The sequence below is a fragment of the Vitis vinifera genome, chromosome 17 (genome assembly GCF_030704535.1).
Source record: "Vitis vinifera cultivar Pinot Noir 40024 chromosome 17, ASM3070453v1".
NCBI classification, from domain to species: domain Eukaryota; kingdom Viridiplantae; phylum Streptophyta; class Magnoliopsida; order Vitales; family Vitaceae; genus Vitis; species Vitis vinifera.
The window spans coordinates 9,902,633-9,926,717 of record NC_081821.1 but is presented as its reverse complement, the minus strand read 5'-3'; the positions used below and the strand labels follow the sequence as shown (position 1 = coordinate 9,926,717).

The 24,085-nt window shown below is 36.8% G+C and overlaps 1 protein-coding gene across 8 annotated transcripts in view; it reads right to left on the bottom strand.

Annotated features, from left to right (window-relative positions):
* Window positions 1-24,085, bottom strand: part of LOC100250198 (serine/threonine-protein kinase ATM) — a 152,617-nt gene that overhangs the window by 31,559 nt on the left and 96,973 nt on the right. For all 8 annotated transcript variants that reach the window (XR_788009.3, XR_788010.3, XM_010664879.3 and 5 more), the window contains 5 exons: window positions 20,306-20,449; window positions 17,381-17,491; window positions 6,645-6,692; window positions 6,355-6,459; window positions 6,092-6,178 (listed from right to left, as the gene is read on the bottom strand). Coding sequence is in view for 6 of the 8 variants with exons in the window: in XM_010664879.3 (XP_010663181.1) it covers window positions 6,092-6,178; window positions 6,355-6,459; window positions 6,645-6,692; window positions 17,381-17,491; window positions 20,306-20,449 (495 nt within the window). In the remaining 2 variants the exon portion in view is untranslated. The remainder of the gene's footprint in view (window positions 1-6,091; window positions 6,179-6,354; window positions 6,460-6,644; window positions 6,693-17,380; window positions 17,492-20,305; window positions 20,450-24,085) is intronic.

The following is a 24,085-nucleotide window of genomic DNA, read 5'->3' as shown; positions in this document are numbered from 1 at the left end:
TCCACCACTTCTGAGTCTCTTCCTGTTTCTGAAGTTTTGCCCATTCCCATTGTCTCCACACCTGATGCTATGCCTCCTCGACCACTTCAGGTTTATCATCGTCGCCCTCGTGTCGTTGCTCCTCTCCCTTTTCTTGAGGCACCTGCTGACTCACTTCCTATCCCTTCGGCTTCACCTGCCCCGGCTCTGCCTTCTCCTAATGACTTACCCATTGCTGTTCGGAAAGGTACTTGCTCTACTCGTAATCCTCATCCTATTTACAATTTTTTGAGTTATCATCGCTTATCTTCACCCTATTCTGCTTTTGTTTCTGCTATATCCTCTGTTTCTCTTCCAAAGAGCACCCATGAAGCTCTTTCCCATCCAGGCTGGCGACAGGCAATGGTGGATGAAATGGCTCCTCTGCACTCTAATGGCACTTGGGATCTTGTTGTTTTACCCTCTGGTAAATCTACAGTTGGTTGTCGTTGGGTCTATGCCGTTAAGGTTGGTCCTGATGGTCAGGTTGATCGCCTTAAGGCCCGCTTAGTTGCTAAAGGCTATACTCAAGTTTATGGTTCTGATTATGGTGACACATTCTCCCCTGTTGCCAAGATTGCTTCTGTCCGCTTGCTTCTCTCCATGACTGCTATGTGTTCTTGGCCTCTTTATCAGTTGGATATTAAAAATGCCTTCCTTCATGGTGATCTTGCCGAGGAAGTTTATATGGAGCAACCTCCTGGTTTTGTTGCTCAGGGGGAGTCTGGTTTAGTGTGCAGGTTACGCCGTTCTCTATATGGCTTGAAACAATCTCCTCGAGCATGGTTTAGCCGTTTTAGTTCTGTTGTTCAAGAGTTTGGCATGCTTCACAGTACAGCAGACCATTCAGTTTTTTATCATCATAACTCCTTGGGGCAGTGTATTTATCTGGTTGTTTATGTGGACGACATCGTCATTACAGGCAGTGATCAGGATGGTATTCAGAAACTAAAGCAACATCTTTTTACCCACTTTCAGACCAAAGACTTGGGGAAACTCAAGTATTTCTTGGGAATTGAGATAACTCAATCCAGTTCTGGTGTGGTCCTTTCCTAAAGGAAGTATGCTTTAGACATCCTGGAAGAAACCGGTATGTTAGACTATAAACCGGTAGACACACCTATGGATCCGAATGTCAAACTTGTACCAGGACAGGGGGAGCCTTTAGGAGACCCTGGGAGATATCGACGGCTCGTAGGTAAATTGAACTATCTCACCATTACTCGTCTAGACATTTCTTTTCCTGTGAGTGTTGTTAGTCAATTCCTACAGTCACCATGTGATAGCCATTGGGATGCCGTAATCCGTATTCTTCGATATATCAAAAGTACACTAGGCCAAGGTGTATTGTACGAGAACAAAGGTCATACTCAAGTTGTTGGTTACACAGATGCAGATTGGGCTGGCTCACCCACAGATAGACGTTCCACTTCAGGGTACTGTGTTTTTATTGGAGGTAATCTAATATCTTGGAAGAGTAAGAAACAAGATGTAGTGGCCAGATCTAGCGCTGAAGCCGAGTATCGAGCTATGGCTTTGGCAACATGTGAACTCATATGGTTGAGACATCTTCTTCAGGAGTTGAGATTTGGAAAGGATGAACAGATGAAACTCATCTGTGATAACCAGGCCGCATTACATTTTGCATCCAATCCAGTCTTTCATGAAAGGACTAAGCATATTGAAGTTGACTGTCATTTCATTAGAGAGAAGATCGCATCAGGATGTGTTGCTACAAGTTTTGTTAATTCAAATGATCAACTAGCAGACATCTTCACTAAATCTCTCAGAGGTCCTAGGATTAAATATATTTGTAACAAGCTTGGTGCATATGACGTATATGCTCCAGCTTGAGGGGGAGTGTTGAATATAATGTATTTATAGTATATTATCTTTCCTTGTTAATATAGGTCACATGTATGGTAGTTAGGACTCCTAGCCTTGTATATATATATATCTCTCAATTGTAAGTAGAAAACATATGAATAAGAATAAGGTTTTTCTCCTTTCTCTCTCTTTCTCAACACAACCAGAAATAATCTATACATGCATGTTTCTCTCCATGGCAAAGGAAATTTAGGGTGCAATTCATCAAACTACTCTAAGGTGCAGGATGCTGCTCAGATTTATGAACTCAAAACAAAAATCCATGATCCCAAACAGGGTACCCTATCTATACATGAGTATTACAGTGTCATATAGGGATTATTGCTTGAGTTGGATCATTATCAAAGTTTTAAGATGAAATACAGTAAAGATGCAACAATATACCAAGAGTTTATTGAGAAAGAGAGACTCTTTGATTTTTTGGCTAGTTTGAATGGTGAATTCGATCAAGTTAGGGTCCAAATTCTTGGGAGAGATCCATTGCCTTCATTGAATGAAGCATTTGCTATTGTAAGAGGAGAAGAGGGACGAAGAAATGTAATGCTGTAAAGTTTTAATTCTGTGGATGGTTCTGTATTGTCCATCTCTTCCAAATGTTAATGAAGGAGTCATGACCACCACTATGGGTGCTGCCAATGCTGCAAATTCAGGAAAGATGGAGGGACGAAAACCAGGTGAAAAGGACTCAAATTTGGTGCACTGCTGCAAAAATTGTCACACCAGGGAAAACCGTTGGAAGCTACATGGCAAGCCTTCAAATTTGTTAGGAAAAAATAATGGTAGCAAGGGAAGAATTCAGGTTACAAGTCCCAAAGTTATGTTGCTGATATAGAAGCAAAACAACTAGAAAATACTGCTACAAGAGAAATTTTCAACCAGGAGGAAATAACTAAGCTGAAGCAGTTTAATTCACAGCTTGAAAAACCAGGGGGTTTCAGTCATTTTGCTCAAATAGGTAAGTATTTCCAAACCGTATGACCAGTTTGTTCAAATCCTTCTCCACTTATTGTCCTTGTCCTGGAAACCAAAAAATAAAGATTGCTGGTGGAACTTTAGTCAGTATAGTTAGCTGAGGAAATATTTCCATTTCATCATCCTCACCCTTGAAAAAATGTCTTACATGTTCCCAAGTTATCCGCAAATTTGTTATCAATTCCTCGTATTATCAAAGAACTTAATTGCTTGATGATATTTACATCTTCTAAATGTGTTTTTCAGGACAGTCTTATGGGGAAGATGATTGGGCATGCTAGTGAGAAGGAAGGGTTGTACTTTCTTGAAGCTGAAAGTAACAAGTATGATTCTATCCCTTTATCCTACCTTAGCATTATTTTTCTTGTTTTTTCATAGAATGTACGAACCTAACTTGATGCCAAAATCTAAATAGAGAGATCCAATAATGGAAGGAATTTTTCATCAATCTTCCTATACCAATACACCACAACAAAATAGGGTAGCTGAACAAAAAAATAGACATTTGTTAGAGGTAATTAGAGCCTTGATTTTTTCAATGAATTTTTCAAAGACATGTTGAAAGAGGTTATTTTAATCGTTGCTCATCTTATCAATAGATTGCCTTCCAAGGTACGTGATTTCAAAGACCCCATAAATCTTCTCACTCAATTCTATCCACACTTAGATGGTTTTAGTCAAATAGCCCTAAAAATATTCGGGTGTATGATGTTTGTTCATATTTAGACTTATCATCGAACTAAACTAGATCCCCAAGGTCTTAAATGTATATTCATTGGTTATTCTCCAACAACAAAGGGGTACAAATGTTACCATCCTAATTCCTAGAGGTTTCTTGTAACTATGGATGTCACCTTTAACGAACAACAACCTTTCTTCTCCTAACCTTATCTTTAGGGGAAACCCTTCGTAGAAGACAAGGAAATTTTTCTTAATCTAACCCTTCCATTTTCTAAAATCAGTTCTTCAACTGAACCTTTACCCCATATAATACTCTAGAATCAGTTCCTCCTGAGTACATAGCTAAGCTTAAGTTTATTGTTCAAAGGAAAGAGGGGCTAAATCATTCAACGCACTTAAAGTCTATTCGAGGATGCAACTAACTCTAGAATCTCTATATACTCTAACCATTAACCTTGAGAAAGGTATAGAAAATCAAACTATATCTACCTTGAATGTCATTAATGACCTTGATTCACTTATTGCCCTTAGAAAAGAAAAAAGGCAATGCACCCAACATCCACTAACCAACTTTGTTTCCTTTGACACTTGTCATTCTCATATTGAGCATTTGTTACCAAACTTAGCTCTATAAAAATACATGAAATTGTTCAAGAAGCACTTAGGGATGAGAATTGGAAGAAAGCTATGTTGGAAGAAATGAGTGCATTGAATCCAATAAAAAAAAAAAGAAAAAAAAGAAATGAGTGCATTGAAGAAAAATAAGACTTGGGAACTTGTTGATCTTCCTAAGGGCAAGAGAAAGGTGGGGTGTAAATGGGTGTTTACTACCAAGCATAGAGCAGATGGGACATTAGAGAGATATAAGGTGAGACTTGTAGCCAAGGGTTATACACAGACTCATGGGATAGGTTACCAAGAGTTAAAAAATGCCTTTTTGTGGCAAAGATGAATACTATTCATATTTTGTTATCTCTAGCTACCAATTTTGATTGGACCTTGTAGTAATTCAATGTAAAAAATGTTTTCTTGCATAGAGATTTGGAGGAAGAGGTCTATGTGGAACTACCACCAGGATTTATGGAAGACTCCATGAGAAATAAAGTTCGTAGACTAAATGAGGCTCTTTATTATCTTAAACAATTGTCAAGGGCTAGGTTTAGGAGATTTGCTAAAGCAATGAAAAACATGGGTTATAGTTAGAGCTAAAGGGATCACACTCTTTTCATTAGAGATTCAGAGAAGGGAAGGATAATAGCTCTCATAGTATATGTTGATGACATTGTGGTAACAAGAGATGATTTGGAGGAAATGGAGAAACTAAAGAAGAAACTTGCAAATGAGTTTGAAATTACAAATCTTGAAAGATTAAAATATTTCCCAGGGATTGAGATGGTTATTTCACAGTAGAAGTATACACTTGACCTTCTCAAAGAAACAAGGATGTTGGGATATAGACCAACAGACAATCCAGTTATGTCAAATCACAAACTTGATGGAGAAAAATATGATATGTCGATAAATCGAGAGAGATATCAATGACTAGTGGGGAAGTTGATCTACTTATCGCATGCTAGACTGAACATAGCTTATGCAGTAAATGTAATGAGGCAGTTTATGCACGATCCCAAGGAGATACATATAGAAGCAGTATTCAGAATTCTTCGTTATTTAAAATCAACACTATGCAAAGGCATTCAATTTCAAAAGGCAGAAGGAATGACTTATAGATCAAAGATCAACCTCTAGTTATTGCACTTTCTTAGGAGGTAACTTGGTAAGGAGTAAAAAGCAGTAAGTGGTGGCAAGATCAATGCAGAAGCAGAATTTCAATCCATGGCACATGGAATATGTGAATTATCCCCATTGATCTTAGGGTCTGGTGGGAGGGGCCAATGAGACTCTACTGCGATAACTAGTCAACCATTAGCATAACTCACAATCCAACTCAACGTCATTGTACCACACTCAAAGAGGTTGATTGACATTTTGACAAAGAAAAATTGGATAGTGGGTTACTTTGCACTCCTTGCATTTCCACAAAAAACCAATTGGCTAATATATTGCACTCCCTACATTTTCATAACACGTTTATTCTATGACATCACAAGCAAGTTGGGGATGATAAACATTTATTTACCAGTTTAAGGGGGAGTATTCGAAAATATGCACAACTTGTACGAAGACTTTCCAACTCAAAAATATTTTTGAATTAAGTTTTTTCCTTATTAGTTTAGTTGATTGATTCTTTTTTGTAAATAGAGATATCCTAGGCTAGAAATAAGCTCCTTGCTTTTTCTATTTCTGACCTCTTACAATTTGTATATATATTTGGTGTCATTCTATTGAATTATACAAGACAAATTCTTCGAACCCCAAAGTCAACACCAAGATTGCATCAATATCACCTTCAGTTTAAGGATATGGTTGCTTCTTTAAGGACAACAAATCAAATAGGGCTTCGTCGCAAAATGAAATGTTAATAGTAAAGAAGAAAGAACCAGCACAAAGTTATAAAGTTATACCAACTAACCTTGTGCAACTGGATGATCCCATACAAGCTATCAGGTTCATTAATTTGAGTGATTGCTGAGACTAGTATTTCAATGTGATGTGGTAACTAGGAATCCAAAAAGGGGAAAAAATGAAAAACAGGTGATAAATCATCAGTTTCTCCTCTAGAAACAATTATACCAAAAACATGAATAAACAATAGTTAATTCAAGCACTAAATCAGGGTTACCAGATAAAAAAAAAAGACAAATTATTTCACGAAATAAATAGTTCTTAGCTCACCATTTCACAATGGGAAAAATCTGGCTTCCCCAGAGTGAGGCTGTTGAAATGCTCTTCACACCAATGCTCCACATACATTACAGAGGTAAAGTATGAGCCACAAATCTGTTTTACACATATGCAACCATATTAGAGGGATTATCATATAAGAGTAAGAAGTAAAAACTGGGAGGTCGTGTTCAGAAAAGCCAAAAAAGAAGAAATAGAAGAAAAACATGATAGAGAATGAGAGAGATAAAAACAAAAAAACAAACAAAACGAGAGACAACTATACTGATTTTGGTACTCACAATTGCTGACTTAGCAACATCAAGATAATCAATGGAAAGCCAATAAACCTTGCAAAAGAGATAACTTGTCAGAAAAAGAACAATGGAGCAAGAAATTCATTATATTTTCTGAATTATTAATAGGTATTTGAGATATAAGGGGTTTGGGATATTTAATAACATACCCATGAACCACAAAACATCTAGCTTTTTAGATGTCAAGAAAAAAATGATTCATATCCAGAAATTGCAAAGCAAGCTCAGATTTATAGATAGGCTATTTTATGTCATGTAAAACTTCATGATGAAAATGACTATGCAACTAAACCCAAACAAGAATCAATACTTCCATATCCCAAAGATGAGTGGTCTAGAGACCAGAGTAATCTTTTTAAATAGCCAAATAAAAAATATCAAACAAATGCTGAAGGAAAAGGGAGTGCAATTCAGGTATGCAAAGTGTATACAGTGACCACCCAACAACCAAACAAGAAAAGGGAAAATTCTAGGACTACAAATAAGACTGTTGAGAGTTAAATATGTTTAGAGAAAATCCGACAATCCTAATATTCAATTGGCTATAGTTATATTAGATGGAACCAATTATTTAACTTGGAGTCAATCAACATGGTTGTCTCCAATGCTTTAAAAGGCTAAAGGCGGTCTTGAGGCGTTTTGCCTAAATGAGGGGAGGTGTAAGCAAAACAAGATGATGGTAGAAAAAGAACCCTGATTTGTCTCTAATACCATGAAACATTCAGAGAAATTGAGTTTGCCTTTCTTTTTAATAGGATTACAAACTGTTAGATTTATACAGAAACCTAGATTAACTTATGCTTCTAGAAAAAGGAAAAATAACAGTGAATTCCTAAATTTGTACATAATATAAAATAGTGGTACACTCTAAAAAAGGACAAATATAATTCCAAAACTGCAGGACATCTAAGAATTAATTAGTCAATTTTGGAACTCCCTTGATTTCTTCAACTTGTCAAAACTATTTCTATTTTTCAAACAATATGCTTATCCTATTGGAGATACAACTGTTAAAAGTGATATTAATACAAGTGAAAGAAGCAATCTAATGTTCTCACAACTCAAGAGCCTTGTTCTTCTTCCAGTAATGGTCATGATCCTTCTCCTTCATCTAAGGTTTCTCATATTGATGTTGATCTTCCTATTGCCTTTAGAAAGGCATTCATTTCATCTACTTAACATCTTATTTCTAACTTTGTTTCATCAATTTCATTATCTCATAGTTATCGTTCGTTCTTTTCTTTGATTTCTAACTATGTTCACTATCTAATTGAAGGAAGGCAATGTTTGAAAGATGGATTTTGAAACAAAAGTAGAACTTGGGAGCTTCTTAATTTGCACAAAGGAAAGAAGCCTGTGTACTATAAATGGGTATTTAATGTGAAATATAAGACAAAAGGCAACATTGAGAGATATAAAGTTAGATGGGTACCTAAAGGGTTTATATAAACTATGACTATATAGACTATGTGGAAACTTTTACTCTAGTTGCTATGATGAATTCGATACGTGTTATGTTATCATTAGCTACTAGTTTAGATTGGTATATTTATCAATTAGATATAAAAATGCATTCCTACATAGTCAACTGTAGGAGGAAGTGTATATGATACAACTCTTAGTATTCAAAGCTTTAGGAAGAGAAGAAAAAGTGTCACATGAAGAAAGATTTGTATGGTGTGAATGGTCTCTAAGAGCATGGTTTGAGAGGACTACTAGAGCTTTCACTAAGATTATATTTATCCAAGGTCAGATGGATGAAACTTTATTTGTGTCAACCATTTGAGATTTCTTTGTCAAAGAAATACCTAGGAAGAAAGTTTGAGATCAACAACTTGGGTCACCTTAGATATTTTCCTAAAATTGATGATTTCCTCACTTTAATAAGGGATCTTTCCCTATAAGATGAAATATGCCTCAAACTTGTTGAAATAAACTGGGAAACTAGAATATAAACTAGTAGATACTCCAACTAAGTTGAATCATCGATTAGGTGATGAAAGTGGAACTCTTTTGCATAAGGGTATATCAAACGCTTATGGAAAGATTAATCTATTCATCTCTCTCTAGATCATTTATTGCATATATCTTAAGTGTAATAAGCCATTATATGCATTTACCCACTTCCCATAATCTAGAGGCAACACACAAAGTCTTAAGGTACAAAAAGTCATGTTCTAGGAAGGATATTTTATACAAGAAACATGGTCATATAAGAGTTAAGGTCCTTACTAATATATATTGGGCAAGCTTTATTGTCGGTAGAAGATCTACTTTAGAATATTGCATTTCTTTTGGCGGTAACCTTATAATGCAGAAGCTAAGTTTAGAGCAACAACCCTTGGAATCTATGGACTTGTTTGGATGAAGATTCTTCTTAAAGAATTGGGAATGGAAGTTGTTGAATATAATGTATTTATAGTGTATAATCTTTCCTTGTTAATATAGGTCACATGTATGGTAGTTAGGACTCCTAGCCTTGTATATATATATATTTCTCAATTGTAAGTAGATATTACATGAATGAGAATTAAGGTCTTTCTTCTTTCTCTCTCTCTCAACATGGTATCAGAGCCAAGGGAGAAAACCTAATTCTTTTAAGTTTCCCGTGTCATCAACTCCGGGAAACCTTCCGGTGACCGTGTTTCATTCCGGTCACCTTCCGCATCTCCCAATACTTTCCGGTCAGTCGGATCGTCGTTAGAAAACACTCACCGCCGGCAAACTTTTCCGGCGACGTCTTTTTCCTACACCGACCATACCAGAAGGAGCGCCTGGAGGAGATCTCCAACTTTTGTGAAGGCACCGGAACCAAAAGATCATCCACGCGCCGGCCACGTGCAATTTTCCGTCTGGTGACTACATCTCACGGGCCGGCGCGTGAGGGCGCGTGAGGACTTTCCCAGCCACGCGCCTCCTCCTCCAGCCTCGCCTGACGCTGACTAGCCTTCCTTCATCCTTCGTTCTGCCATCCGAGCCCTGCACGTACCTCTTTTGAGGTTTTTTTTGCCTCTGCCGACCCTCCAAACAGTTTTTCCAGTGAGCTTCGGTTACTTTTTCTCCATCCTAATCCCTGCACGTGCCTAAGGAAGTGTTCTTCTACCTTTCCGGTGGTGCCACGCCGCGATCTGAAGCCGTCTCCCTTTCTAGTGGTGCCACGCCGCGATCTGCAGCCGTATTAGGGCTCTCTTCGATCCAAATATATTTCATTCTCCAGATAAGTAGATATGACTACTAAAACTTCCATTTTTTCCTCTGTTATATCTGGATCTCCTATGATTACTTCGGAGAAATTGGTTGGTAGTGACAATTATCTTTCTTGGTCTACCTCTGTTGAACTTTGGTTTATGGTCAAGGATATGAGGATCACTTGATTACACAGGAGGCAGATATCCCTAAGGTTGACCGCGTACAATGGAGGAAGATAGATGCACAGTTATGTAGTGTATTATGGCAATCGGTTGATCCCAAGATTCTTCTTCATCTTTGGGCCTACAAAACTTGTTTTAAATTTTGGACTCAGGCCAAAGGATTATATACGAATGATATCCAACGTCTTTATAAGGTGGCTTCTGCTATTGTCCATATCAGCCCACAGGACTTGGATCTATCTACTTATATTGGCCAGATTGCCTCTCTTAAGGAGGAGTTCTTGACTGTGATGCCTCTTACTCCTGATGTTGGGGCTCAACAAATACAGCTTGACAAGTTCTTCATGGTTCTTACTCTTATTGGCCTCTGTCTGAATCTTGAGCCTGTCCGCGATCAGATTCTTGGTAGTTCATTAGTTCCGTCCTTGGATGATGTGTTTGCTCGCCTCCTCCGTATCTCCTCCACTTAGACTTTGCCATTTGATAGCACTTCAGATTCTTCTGTGTTAGTTTCTCAAACTAGCTCTCGAGGAGGCCGCAGTGGTACCCGAGGTAGAGGTCAACGTCCTCATTGCACCTATTGCAATAAACTTGGCCACACTCGCGATCGTTGCTATCAGTTACATGGACGACCTCCTCGCACTACCCATGTGGCCCAGTCCTCTAATTCTTCGCTGTCTTAGCCTCCGAGCTCTTCCGCATCTCAGGCTTCTGTTGCCTCTGTTGCCCAGCCTAGTAATGCCTCTGCCTGCCTTACCCACACATCTTTTCTTGAACCCTGAATTCTAGATTCTGGAGCTTCTGATCACTTATCTGGTAATAAGGATCTTTTCTCCTCTATTACTACTACTTCTGCTTTACCTAATGTTACCTTAGCTAATGGTTCTCAAACTGTGGCTAAAGGTATTGGTTTGGCCCTTCCTCTGCCTTCTCTACCACTCACTTCTGTCCTTTATACTCCTGAATGTCCTTTTAATCTTATTTCCATAAGCAAAATCACTCGTACTCTTAATTGCTCTATTACCTTTTCTGATAAATTTGTGACCTTGTAGGATCGGAGTACGGGGAAGACGATTGGCATAGGACGTGAGTCTCAAGGCCTCTATCACCTCACCTCGGATTCATCTCCTGCAGTTTGCATTTCCACTGATGCTCCTCTCCTCATTCACAATCGTCTGGGCCACCCTAGTCTCTCCAAGTTCCAAAAGATGGTCCCTCATTTTTCCACTTTGTCGTCGCTTCCGTGTGAGTCATGTCAGCTTGGGAAACATACTCGTGTCTCGTTCCCAAAGCGTTTGAATAATCGGGCAAAGTCTCCTTTTGAGTTTGTCCACACTGATGTTTGGGGTCCTTGTCAGATTGCGTCTACTTTAGGATTTCAGTATTTTGTCACTTTCATTGATGACTATTCTCGATGTACTTGGTTATTTTTAATGAAAAATCGAGCTGAGTTATTATTTATTTTTCAGAAATTTTATGCTGAAATCCAAACCCAGTTCAATATTTCTATTCGTGTGTTACGCAGTGACAATGCCAGGGAATATTTTTCAGCCCCATTTACTTCGTTTATGTCTCATCATGGGATTCTTCATCAGTCTTCTTGTGCTCATACTCCTCAACAAAATGGGGTAGCTGAACGCAAAAATCGACATCTTGTTGAGATAGCTCGTACTATCTTCCCCCATAGTAATGTTCCTTTTCGTTTTTGGGGGGACGCTGTTCTTACCGCTTGTTATTTGATTAATCGTATGCCTTCCTCTGTCTTACACGATCAGATTCCTCACTTCCTATCCCTTCAGCTTCACCTGCCCCGGCTCTGCCTTCTCCTAATGACTTACCCATTGCTGTTCGCAAAGGTACTCGCTCTACTCGTAATCCTCATCCTCTTTACAATTTTTTGAGTTATCATCGATTATCTTCACCCTATTCTGCTTTTGTTTCTGCTATATCCTCTGTTTCTCTTCCAAAGAGCACCCATGAAGCTCTTTCCCATCCAGGTTGGCGACAGGCAATGGTGGATGAAATGGCTGCTCTGCACTCTAATGGCACTTGGGATCTTGTTGTTTTACCCTCTGGTAAATCTACCGTTGGCTGTCGTTGGGTCTACGCAGTTAAGGTTGGTCCTGATGGTCAGGTTGATCGCCTGAAGGCCCGCTTAGTTGCTAAAGGCTATACTCAGGTTTATGGTTCTGATTATGGTGACACATTCTCCCCTATTGCCAAGATTGCTTATGTCCGTCTGCTTCTCTCCATGGCTGCTATGTGTTCTTGGCCTCTTTATCAGTTGGATATTAAAAATGCCTTCCTTCATGGCGATCTTGCCGAGGAAGTTTATATGGAGCAACCTCCTGGTTTTGTTGCTCAGGGGGAGTCTGGTTTAATGTGCAGGTTACGTCGTTCTCTATATGACTTGAAACAATCTCCTCGAGCATGATTTGACCGTTTTAGTTCTGTTGTTCAAGAGTTTGGCATGCTTCGCAGTACAGCAGACCATTCAGTTTTCTATCATCATAACTCTTTGGGGCAGTGTATTTATCTGGTTGTTTATGTGGACGACATCGTCATTACAGGCAGTGATCAGGATGGTATTTAGAAACTAAAGCAACATCTTTTTACCTACTTTCAGACCAAAGACTTGGGAAAACTCAAGTATTTCTTGGGAATTGAGATAGCTCAATCCAGTTCTGGTGTGGTCCTTTCCCAAAGGAAGTATGCTTTAGACATCCTGGAAGAAACCGGTATGTTAGACTGTAAACCGGTAGACACAGCTATGGATCCGAATGTCAAACTTGTACCAGGACAGGGGGAGCCTTTAGGAGACCCTGGAAGATATCGACGGCTCATAGGTAAATTGAACTATCTCACCATTACTCGTCCAGACATTTCTTTTCCTCTGAGTGTTGTTAGTCAATTCCTACAGTCACCATGTGATAGCCATTGGGATGCCGTAATCCGCATTCTTCAATATATCAAAAGTACACCAGGCCAAGGTGTGTTGTACGAGAACAGAGGTCATACTCAGGTTGTTGGTTACATAAATGCATATTGGGCTAGCTCACCCATAGATAGACGTTCCACTTCAGGGTACTGTGTTTTTATTGGAGGTAATCTAATATCTTGGAAGAGTAAGAAACAAGATGTAGTGGCCAGATCTAGCGCTGAAACCGAGTATCAAGCTATGGCTTTGGCAACATGTGAACTCATATGGTTGAGACATCTTCTTCGAGAGTTGAGATTTGGAAAGGATGAACAGATGAAACTCATCTGTGATAACCAGACCGCATTACATATTGTATCCAATCTAATCTTTCATGAAAGGACCAAACATATTGAAGTTGACTGTCATTTCATTAGAGAGAAGATCGCACCAGGATGTGTTGCTACAAGTTTTGTTAATTCAAATGATCAACTAGCAGACATCTTCACTAAATCTCTCAGAGGTCCTAGGATTAAATATATTTGTAACAAGCTTGGTGCATATGACGTATATGCTCCAGCTTGAGGGGGAGTGTTGAATATAATGTATTTATAGTATATAATCTTTCCTTGTTAATATAGGTCACATGTATGGTACTTAGGACTCCTAGCCTTGTATATATATATATTTCTCAATTGTAAGTAGATATTACATGAATGAGAACTAAGGTCTTTCTTCTTTCTCTCTCTCTCAACAGAAGCTAAGTTACACATAAATTTATATTAAGACAAAAAAATTAAGATTGGCATAGCCAATAATCTAATTCATTGATGCAAGATACAATCATCATTAGTTTTCTATATCATTAGTTTCCTACATTAGTTTCTATTTTAGGTTCATCATTAGTTTCCTAAATCATTAATTCTTAATTTTAGGTTCACCATTAGTTTCTTATTTTAAGTTTCCTATTTCAGTTATTTCCTTTATTTTGTATTACAAACATTATTTAAAGGCTTATTGTAATTGTTAAAAAGAAGTTCAACATAATTTTTCAGAATTATGCTTTAATTTTCAAAATCCTATTGTGATCTTTGTATTTGTTCTCGAGTGTTTTTTTGTTTCGTTTCGAAACAAGCCTTCTGTTGCACCAAAATTGATATTAGAGCAATGATTTTTACCTTGATCTGATGACTGACGATGGTTCTAGTGAAAAACGAACCATTGACGATGAACGACAGTTCGAAAAAATTGAGCAATGACTCGATGGGATCGATGAAACTCTTCACAACCTCATGCAGATGGAAAGACGACGAGACTAGCGTGGTGACTGGCAAGAGGACAACTACAAAGACTGACGCCGACCACAGATTGGACCAGAAATAGATGGCAGAGGAGCGATTCGACTAGGTCCAATCGCAAATCGCAATTTTCGCGTGCCCTTTCCATTACGGGTGTATGAGCGTCGAAATCAGGAGCTCCTAGGCGACGTGACGACAACGACCTCTGATGAGGGGTTTTTGATGAACAAGATGAGTTTCGACCTCCATAAAGGAGGAATATTCAACAAAGGCAACAACGGATGCTAGATTATTAATCCAGAGAAGAAAGTGATTTCCATTTCAATTCTAGGGATAACAATCGAGGTCAAAATAATCAAGAATTTAAGATGAAGATGGATTTACCAAGTTTTGACGGCCGACTACACGTTGAAGATTTTCTTGATAGGGTCCATACCGTCGAAAACCTTTTTGACTATTTGAATATTTCAGAAGAAAATCAAATAAAGCCTGTGACATATAAGTTGAAAGGCAGAACTTTTGCATGGTGTGAACAACTTCAATATAATTGTCAATGGCAAAGAAAGCAACATGTTTGTACTTGGCTCAAGATGAAACGGTTGTTACAAAGACGATTTCTCCCTTCGGATTATGAACAATTTTATACCAACAATATCAAAATTGTCGGCAAGCCAACCGTACTGTGAACGAATGCACGGAGGAATGTTATTGATTAAATGCCCGAGTTAATTTGTTTGAGACGAAGGATCAATTAATTGCTCATTATATTGGAGGCCTAAAGCTAGTTATTCAAGATCAATGGGCTCTTCAAGGGGTTTGGACCATGATAGATGCAATTAATTTGGCGATGAAAGTGGAAAATCAAATCAATAGGTCCATGGTGCACACTCAAAGTAACTTTCGGCGACAAACCCAAGAAGCCTTTTTTGCCCTAAAGGGATTAACAACTTCAGGCAACAACGATAATAGCAATAAAGATGCCTATTCAACTCAAAATTTGACGCAGAATCAAAGTGGAACTTCAACCCCTATTCGATCTAATACTCAGGCTGAAACCAACAACAAGAAGTCAATAATGACCCTTATGCACTTCCAAACCTTGGAAAATGTTTCCGATGCAACCAACCAAGCCCATCTTTCAAATAATTGTCTAAATAGACAATCTGTTAACTTTGCAGAAGAAGGTGGCAATGACGAGGAATGGGTTCTTGAATAAGATATCTATGAGGGTGTTGAGTTTGCAGAAGGATATGTAGGAGAAGAAGTGGTGTGCATTGTCCAACAACTTTTGTTTGCCCCAAAGAAGCCAAACGACTCTTAACAACATAAAATATTTCGGACTTGATCTACTATTCATAATAAAGTAAGCAATGTGATCATTGATAGTGGCAGTAGCGAGAATCTTGTTTCCAAGGCTTTGGTGAAAGCACTAAATTTGAAGATTGAGAAACATCCTTCTCCATACAAGATTGTATGGATTAAGAAGACCCCAAAGGTTCAAGTGCTAGAAGTTTGCAAGGTTCCTTTGTCAATCGGAAAGTATCACAAAGTTGAGATTGTATGTGATGTGATAGATATGGACGCTTGTCATATTTTATTAGGGAGGTCATGACACTATGATGTTGATGCCACTTATAAGGGTCGGGATAATACTTTTGTTTTTTGGTAGTTTGACAAGTAGATTGTTTTGATGTCACAATCTCGATCATCAGAAAACAATTCGGTTATTAAGAAAGAAAAACAATCATTCACCAACATTACAGGCCCAAATTTCTTTAAGCAAGTCAAGGAGCCGAACTTTGTTGTAGCATTGATGGTTAAGGGCCAATCTGAAGCAACCATTGATATTTCCACCAAGGTTCAAGAGGTGGTTTGTTGGAAAATTGGTGATAATGGTTGCAAGATTGATCTTCCAACTGATATGAACATTTCCAATACTTTCAACGTTCCTGATATCTTTCAATACTTTTCCCTAAATTAATTTTCTTTGCAGCCACAAAACTTGAGGATGAGTTTTCTTCAAGTGGAGGGGATTGATGAAAGATACAATCATCATTAGTTTCAATTTTAAAGTCATCATTAATTTCCTACATCATTAGTTTCTATTTTATGTTCATCATTAGTTTCCTACATCATTATTTTCTATTTTAGTTTCATCATTAGTTTCCTATTTTAGGTTTACTATTTCAATTATTTTCTTTATTTTTGCATTACAAACATTATTTAAAGGCTTACTGTAATTGTGAGAAAGGAGTTCAACATAATTTTTCAGAATTATTCCTTAATTTTAATATCCTATTGTGATCTTTGTGTTTGCTCTTGAGTGTTTTTATGTTTTGTTTCGAAACAAACCTTCTGTTGCACCGTTCATTATGATAGCACAAAGCATATGAGGTGGATCCATGCTCTATTAAGAAGAAGATTAAGTATGGTCAAATCTGTACACCATTTGTAAAAACAAGCAATCCACTTGTAAATGTTCTTACTAGGGGAATAAGTCATGCATTTCTTTAGGTATTAGGCAAGTTAGATACATGTGATATACATGCACCGATTTGAGGAGTGTTGAAAGTTTAAGACGTTAATAAATGAAAATATTGGAAAATCTGCTAGTTAGAAATTCTACCAACTTAGGTGGCAAACCATTGAATATTTTTCCAGCCCATATGAGTTGTAACAATTGTATAGTTGTACATTAAATCTCCTAGGATTTTTTCCTTTCTTAGCATTCTTCACTTATTTTATTTATCTTTGATAGCATGATCATAGGCATTATTTCCTAGGTTACTTTTATACAATTATTCTATATATATTCATATGTAATCCTATACAATAAACGCGACAGAAAGCATTTTCACAAAGGCTTCTAGATCTGAATGAGAACAGAAAGAATATTTGCATTTTCCAAATTCCTCATAAATAATAAAGGTGTGGGCTGACAGTCCGCAAACTTTCCTCCTTTCTATCCTTCTTTTTCTCCTTTTTCCTTTTTTCTTTTTTCGTTTGCACCAAGAAACTAATAAAAGGAAAGGATAAAACTAAAACAATTTTTTTTTCCACATGAATAAAATTCTTGAATGACAGCAAAATTTAAACTTGGATGATGTATGGTATGCATGTGTGGAAAAGACATACCTTTTCCCACAAAGATGTCGATACTAGTGCGACACTTGACATAGTTGATGAATCTTTAGCCTTTGCAGTAGCAGAACGGGATTTTGAGCCAAAGCTAGAAGGCTTAGCATACTGCAGAACCATTGTATAGCAATAGTTAGATAAAAGAGATAAAGAAGTTATTAAAGTTTTTTAAGGAACTAACCACATGACAAGATGTACAAATCAACAATCTGAAGAATGGAAAGATATTGTAGGAAGTGACATGCTCAACAGCAAATAGCCACCTCCACACTGAATGGAAATCCAATAAATCCTCAATTCAACAAAACTTCATCCCAATACCTAGTCAATTACACTTTTATTCTCAAAAGAGCCTCTTGCTCAGCAGCGTTCAAAGACATTCCCCTTAATGTTATCCAACACAATTGGCATTTGGTGCGTAGTTTAAAAGGGCTTGGATAACAATGAGAGGAACCTGGTCCAGGTTTGAGGAGATTTAAATTTTGGTTTTCTTATATGGACTTCACCATGTTGTATAGGTATCCTTGTATAGTAGAGGAGTTTAGTCCTTTTTGTTAAGGGTTTTGTAATTGTGGGGAGGATTCCTCATCCTTCCCTTGTACTTTTTAATAACAACTAATACATCTTTGGTTTTTGAATCATGTTGTATATCGTATTGTAGGCTGTCATGTCATCTTTCAAAACTTGACCTACATATAATAAGTCTGGTTAGTTGAATCAGTAAAAGCTTGGCCTGTCTTGCAATCTTAAGAAGGTAAGTGCAGGTATCTATCTTCTTGGTCTTAATGATATATGACTTACCCTGTCTTTAAAGTTGCAGATATGTTTACGTTTAATGAAGGCCTGCTTGAGACAATGGAAATAACCACACTATCTTTTGAAAATATGACAACATGCTGAGGCACATGTCTTAAATACAAGGACTATGGGGACATGTGGTTTATGTAAAAAGTATTTAGTTCATTAGAGGGATCATTCATTGACATATACCCTTAATCCATCTAGCTGACAGACAAAGGTGAGAGTAGTCTCTCTAGCAGTATGGTTCCACTGATAAAGGCTGATAGAAGTACTATGAGGATTTTCCATGACAAGAAACAACAGGATTAAGGATGATCTGGAAGTTTCTTATGGCTTCAAAGCCGACTGGGGGGGATAAGTTCTACCGAAAGGAGTTAGGGACAATCTTCTCTCGGATGGTATGGAGTCCTCTGATGAAAAACTTTAGGGTTCATCTACAGAATCTCAGAAGAGTTTGGGGTCTTATGGAAAGCTTAATATCATTCTCTCCAACAGGAGCCTAGTTTGCAGAAATCCAGGATGACTAAATAGATGCTTTGTGCAAGGGTACCATTTCCAATGGTCTAAATTTTTTGGATGTTCTTTAGGTAACCTAGGGTAGTTATGGATTGGAGGGTTGCTTAGAGATCACTTTGGCATAGTGTTAGTATTATTCTCTAAACCTGTAGGTCAAGGTTTAGCCTCTGAGGTAAAAATTCTAACCTTTTTAAAGGGTTGTTACAAGAAAAAGCCGTCTCTCCAAATTTCAAATAGAAGGTGATTCTTCCTTTGTCATATCATGAGCAACCAAGAAAGAAAGAAGACTGGAATTTTGACCAGTGGTTGCGTTAAATTATTGATATTTCTTCAAAGTTAAGATGTTCCTTCTCTTGGGCCTTAGGCAATCATGCCACTGTTGCATTAGCAAAACGTGGAGCTAGGTATATGATTTCTTTTGTAGGAGATTTTATACCTTCATGAATCATAGCAAGATTAAATTTTTGAACTAATATACACTTATCCAACTTTTTTTGTTAAACTTTGTCTAGAGGATTGTGTCCTTCGGAAGAATTTTTCATCCTTCTTTGTACTTAATATTGCAATGCAAAAAAAATCAATGTTTCTATTTTCTTTACAAAAAAAAAAAGAAGAAAAGATTGTGCACAACTTGATGAGGCTATGTGGTTGATAATCAACAGCTTTGTATCGAAATAATACCAAGAGGATCTACTCGAGCACTGTCTTAGGCTCTCTTTGTGGAATTGAGGTCTTCAAACCTACAGGAAGCTGACAACCTATCTTAGTCACTTCTCTTTGACATTGGTAGTAGTTTTCATATTTTGTCTAGGATCCATATCCAGAAATTCTTTAGCATTGTTATTCTTTGGAAAAGAAAATGTCTTAGAACTGAATCACAAAACTGCTTCTCCAAAAGATACTGCTGTATGCTATATAATTATTTGAAAAAGCCAAAAGATTTGTGAATTTGTGTCTTGTCAGAGAATTTATTTAGAGAGGTTTATCAAACACCGTATCAATTTTCTTTTCTTTTTTTTTTTCAGACTTCAGTATGCTTATTTGGTCTATGTAAGTTAAAATTCTTATAATTTGTGGGTGTCCTAATCTAATTGAGAATAATCACATGACAAGATTAGGTGAAATGGATTCCTAAAAGTCTAACCATAAGATGAGAGAAACCAATGGCTGGGATTATATAAGGTTGGTGACATTCATTCTCTTATTCCACTTATACTTTCTCTCCTTCGTTTTCTTCACTTTTAGTCATCCCCTTTCTCAACCACGCCACATTTCTGTTCATTAATTCATAATAAATGATTTCTTGCCCTGCATAGGAGATACTCATAACTTTGGCTCTCAATAAATTGTGGTAAATTTCCTTATTTTTAATTTAATATTTCCTGAAAACTTAATTGGCTATCACTGAATAATTGGGTTGTTACTACTGGAATGAGATTCATGAAAATAGAAGCATTTGTCTTAAACCAATTTCTGCACATTGAACCAAGGTCAGATCTGATTTGTTTTATTTAGTTCGCTGTTTGGAGCTGTTAGTTTTATTGATTTGAATGTTAGAACCAGATATGACAAGTAAAAGTTACGTCTTCTCTAAAATATACTCACCCTTGATGTTTCTCGCTTGAGAGGTATTGAAGATGAAGTAGTTCTTTCCATGACATAAAACAGTCGGAGTTCATTAAGTGCATCTAACATAACCTGAATCGATTTGATTGACCTATTGGACTCAACAAATATATTTTCTTGCACCTGGACATTGCATGAAAAACAATAAATCAATAGTATGTTCAGAAGCAGATACAATAGAATGGTGATAGCAAGTTGGAAGACCAACAAAAATAACATATTGAAGGTAATAAATAACAATTATCAATTAAAAGTAAGCTTATAAAATATCCACATTAAATTTGAGCTTTTGTTATTTCCTGATATGCAATATTGGAATTATTTGGTCATTCGAGATCATCACTGAGTTCAATAAAAGAAAAAGGATATTTCATAGGCCCAAAGCATAATTAAGAAAACAACACATAGCCTTCCTCTTGTGCTGGCAGCATTTTCACCCTGAATCAAATTAGTCCTTTATATTATTGCAGCAATTGGTCTTTGATGCATATGACCAGACAGCATTAGTGGATTATTTCAACCTGAATCAAATTACTCCTCTATCATTTCATGAACACCTCGAAATTCTTATTCCTTCCTCCGTGTAACCATTTATTCATCTCAATGTCCACTGCACACTTTATGGGCATGTTATTTCTTATTTGCACCACAAATCATGACATGTTTTACATCTTACATAATTTCTCCCCTTAATTTCATTGGGGTATTCTACAAACACAACAACCTAGACACACTTTTCTGCCTCATCCAGTCAATTGAAATTCTAAGCAACCTTTTTTAAGTTCCCCATACTTATAAGTTACCTATCCAAGATAGCAATTGATTCACAATTTTTATTTATTTTTTAATTATTTTTTATATCATGAAACTTTTCCAACTTAAAAGTTCACTAAAAAACCTATAATTTCTACATTCAGTAGACTTATCAAATCCTAAAGTTAATTCCTCTTAACTTTCATTAAACAATAACTAAACAAGCCATTAAGCATGGAGTTTGTTATTAAGTTTTAGCAATGACAGACTAACAAAGGTAGTGAAATCAGGAAAAGAAATTAGGGTCTCTTGGATTGGACATCTTCCTTCTATTTATCTATACAGCTTTTAGTTTATCATTCCAAAAACTTCAATGAAAAGCTGTCAGGCTCTCTTCTCACAATCTGCTCTCTCATTGAAAATCATGGAATTATTATTATTATTTTTTACCGAAAAATTAATTTCTTTGTTATTTATTTATTCTCATGTTTCTTTGGCAAAATTTCCTGATTCCCCTATAAACTTCTTTTCACCATTTGTACCTAAATTATGATGCATATCATCCACTGCATGGTTAATGCTCAATGGAGAGACAATTTTATAAGTAGGCTTAAAGTGACTGACAATTGGCTTTCTGAGGATGCAAAGTTGATGGGTGAGATCTTATTGTTTTTTCAGTCTCTGTTTGAAAGTCTCCAGCATAGGAGACCTAATACTAAGGAGGGTATCTTCAAGTGCATTGACAGCATGGACTGAAGGGTTCTTTCAGAGAGCAGGAAGTGGTATATGCTTTAATAGTGCTGACGGAGTTCTTTGAGAAATTCCATATGCAAGAATCCTTTGAACACAATCTCAATCTGACTTTTCTTGTTTTTATTCCTAAAAAAGGTGATGTAGATGAAATCAAGGATTTTAGGCTGATTAACCTAGCTGCGAGATTTTATAAACTCATAGAAAAAGTTTTAGCAAATAGATTAAAAATAAAAAAGTGATGAGAAAGGTGGTTTCAGAATAGACAAATTTTAGATTAACACAAGAAGATCGCACTTGGAGATAGAGGGAATAACAACCTAATAAGAAGGCCTATCAAGGGCCTCCATAAAAAATTTCAGAACCACAACCTCCTATATATAGCTAGATAAAAATCCTTTCGCTAATGATCAAATGGAGCCTTTGTTTAAGATGTTTGGGAATTCAGTGGACTCTAACAATTCCTCCAGTCCCTCTTCTTTCTTTGGACAGTCAGATAATATCTTCTTAACCCTTAATATCTCTAAATATCCAATTTCTAAAACTTAGATCATTGACTCAAGGGCCTTTAATCATATGAAAAATAATTTAAAATGCTATCACTCATATGATCATGGCTCTAACAATGAAAAAGTTACCATTTTCGACGAGTAGTTTTCCCTATCATGCTGAATCTCAATTTCATCATTATTGGGACTACATTCTATCCTTCATGTCCCTAAAATTTCTAGAAATTTGTTGTTCATCAATAAAATTACTAAATCCCTAAATTGTTGTGCAACATTTTTTTTTTATCAGAAACGAAGAAAAATATATTAATAGAAGAAAAGATACAAGAGAAAGAAGAGATACAAGAGAAAGAGAAGAAACCAAGAGAAGGATGAGACGTCCTTCCCACAAAAACAAAAACTGAACAACAGAGAAGACACCCAACTATAGAAAACTAAAAACAAAGAAAAACCCCAACACTCTCAAACTTTTGAATCACAAACTGTAGTCCAGTTGAGTTGTAAAACACTTAGAGGAACTCCTCTAAAAGCTGCAGTACAAGAGGCCCAACTTATTGCATTTTTCAAGACCTAACTAGGAGGAAGAAGATTGGCAATGTTGAGGAAAGAGAGGGATTGTACTATTTGAACCCCAAGACAAGTATGACCAAGCTTTTGTCTCAAAAGCTATTGAAAAAAAAAATTGGGTGGGTACATTCAATACCACTTAAAATATATTCAAGGAGGATGCAACTAGCTCTAGAATCCCTACATGCTCCAACCATTAACCTTAATAAAGGTATTGAAAATCAAACTATCTCTACCTCTAATGTCATTAAGGACCTCAAATTGCCTGTTGCCCTTAGAAAAGAAAAAAGACAATGCACCCAACATCCACTAGCCAACTTTGTTTCCTTCGAAAACTTAGTCATTTTCATATCGAGCATTCATTTCTAAATTTAGCTCTACAAAAATACCTTAAACTGTTCAACAAGCACTTAGGGATGAGAATCGGAAGAAAGCCACGATTGAAAAGATGAGTGTTGAAGAAAAATAATATTTGGGAACTTGTTGATCTTCCTAAGGGCAAGAGAAAGATGGGTTGTAATTGGGTGTTCACTACCAAGCATAGAGGAAATGGGACATTAGAAACACATAAGATGAGATTGGTAGCCAAGGGCTATACATAGACTCATGGCATAGATTACCAAGAAACTTTTGTTCCGATGGCAAAGATGAATACTATTCATATTTTATTATCCCTTGCTACTAGTTTTGATTAGCCCTTGGATAAATTCAATGTAAAGAATGCTTTCCTGCATAGAGATTTTGAGGAAGAGGTCTAGATGGAACTACCACCAGGGTTTAAGGAAGACTCCATGAGTAATAAAGTTTGCATACTCAACAAAGTTCTTCATGGTCTCAAACAACCGCCTAGGCCTAGTTTAGGAAATTGGCTAAAGCAATGAAAAATATGGGTTATAGTCAAAGCCAAAGGGACCACACTCTTTTCATTAGACATTCATAGAGGGGAATGATAATAGCTCTCATAGTATATGCTGATGACATTGTGGTAAGAAGTGATGATTTAAAGGAAATAGAGAAACGAAATAAGCTACTTGCAAAGGAGTTAGAAATTAAGGACCTCGGAAGGTTAAAATATTTCTAAAGGATTGAGGTTGCAAATTTGAATAGCTATTCCACAACAGGCACTCATTGAGCCAAATCACAACCGTGATGGACAGAAAGAAGATGTTGATAGATCGAA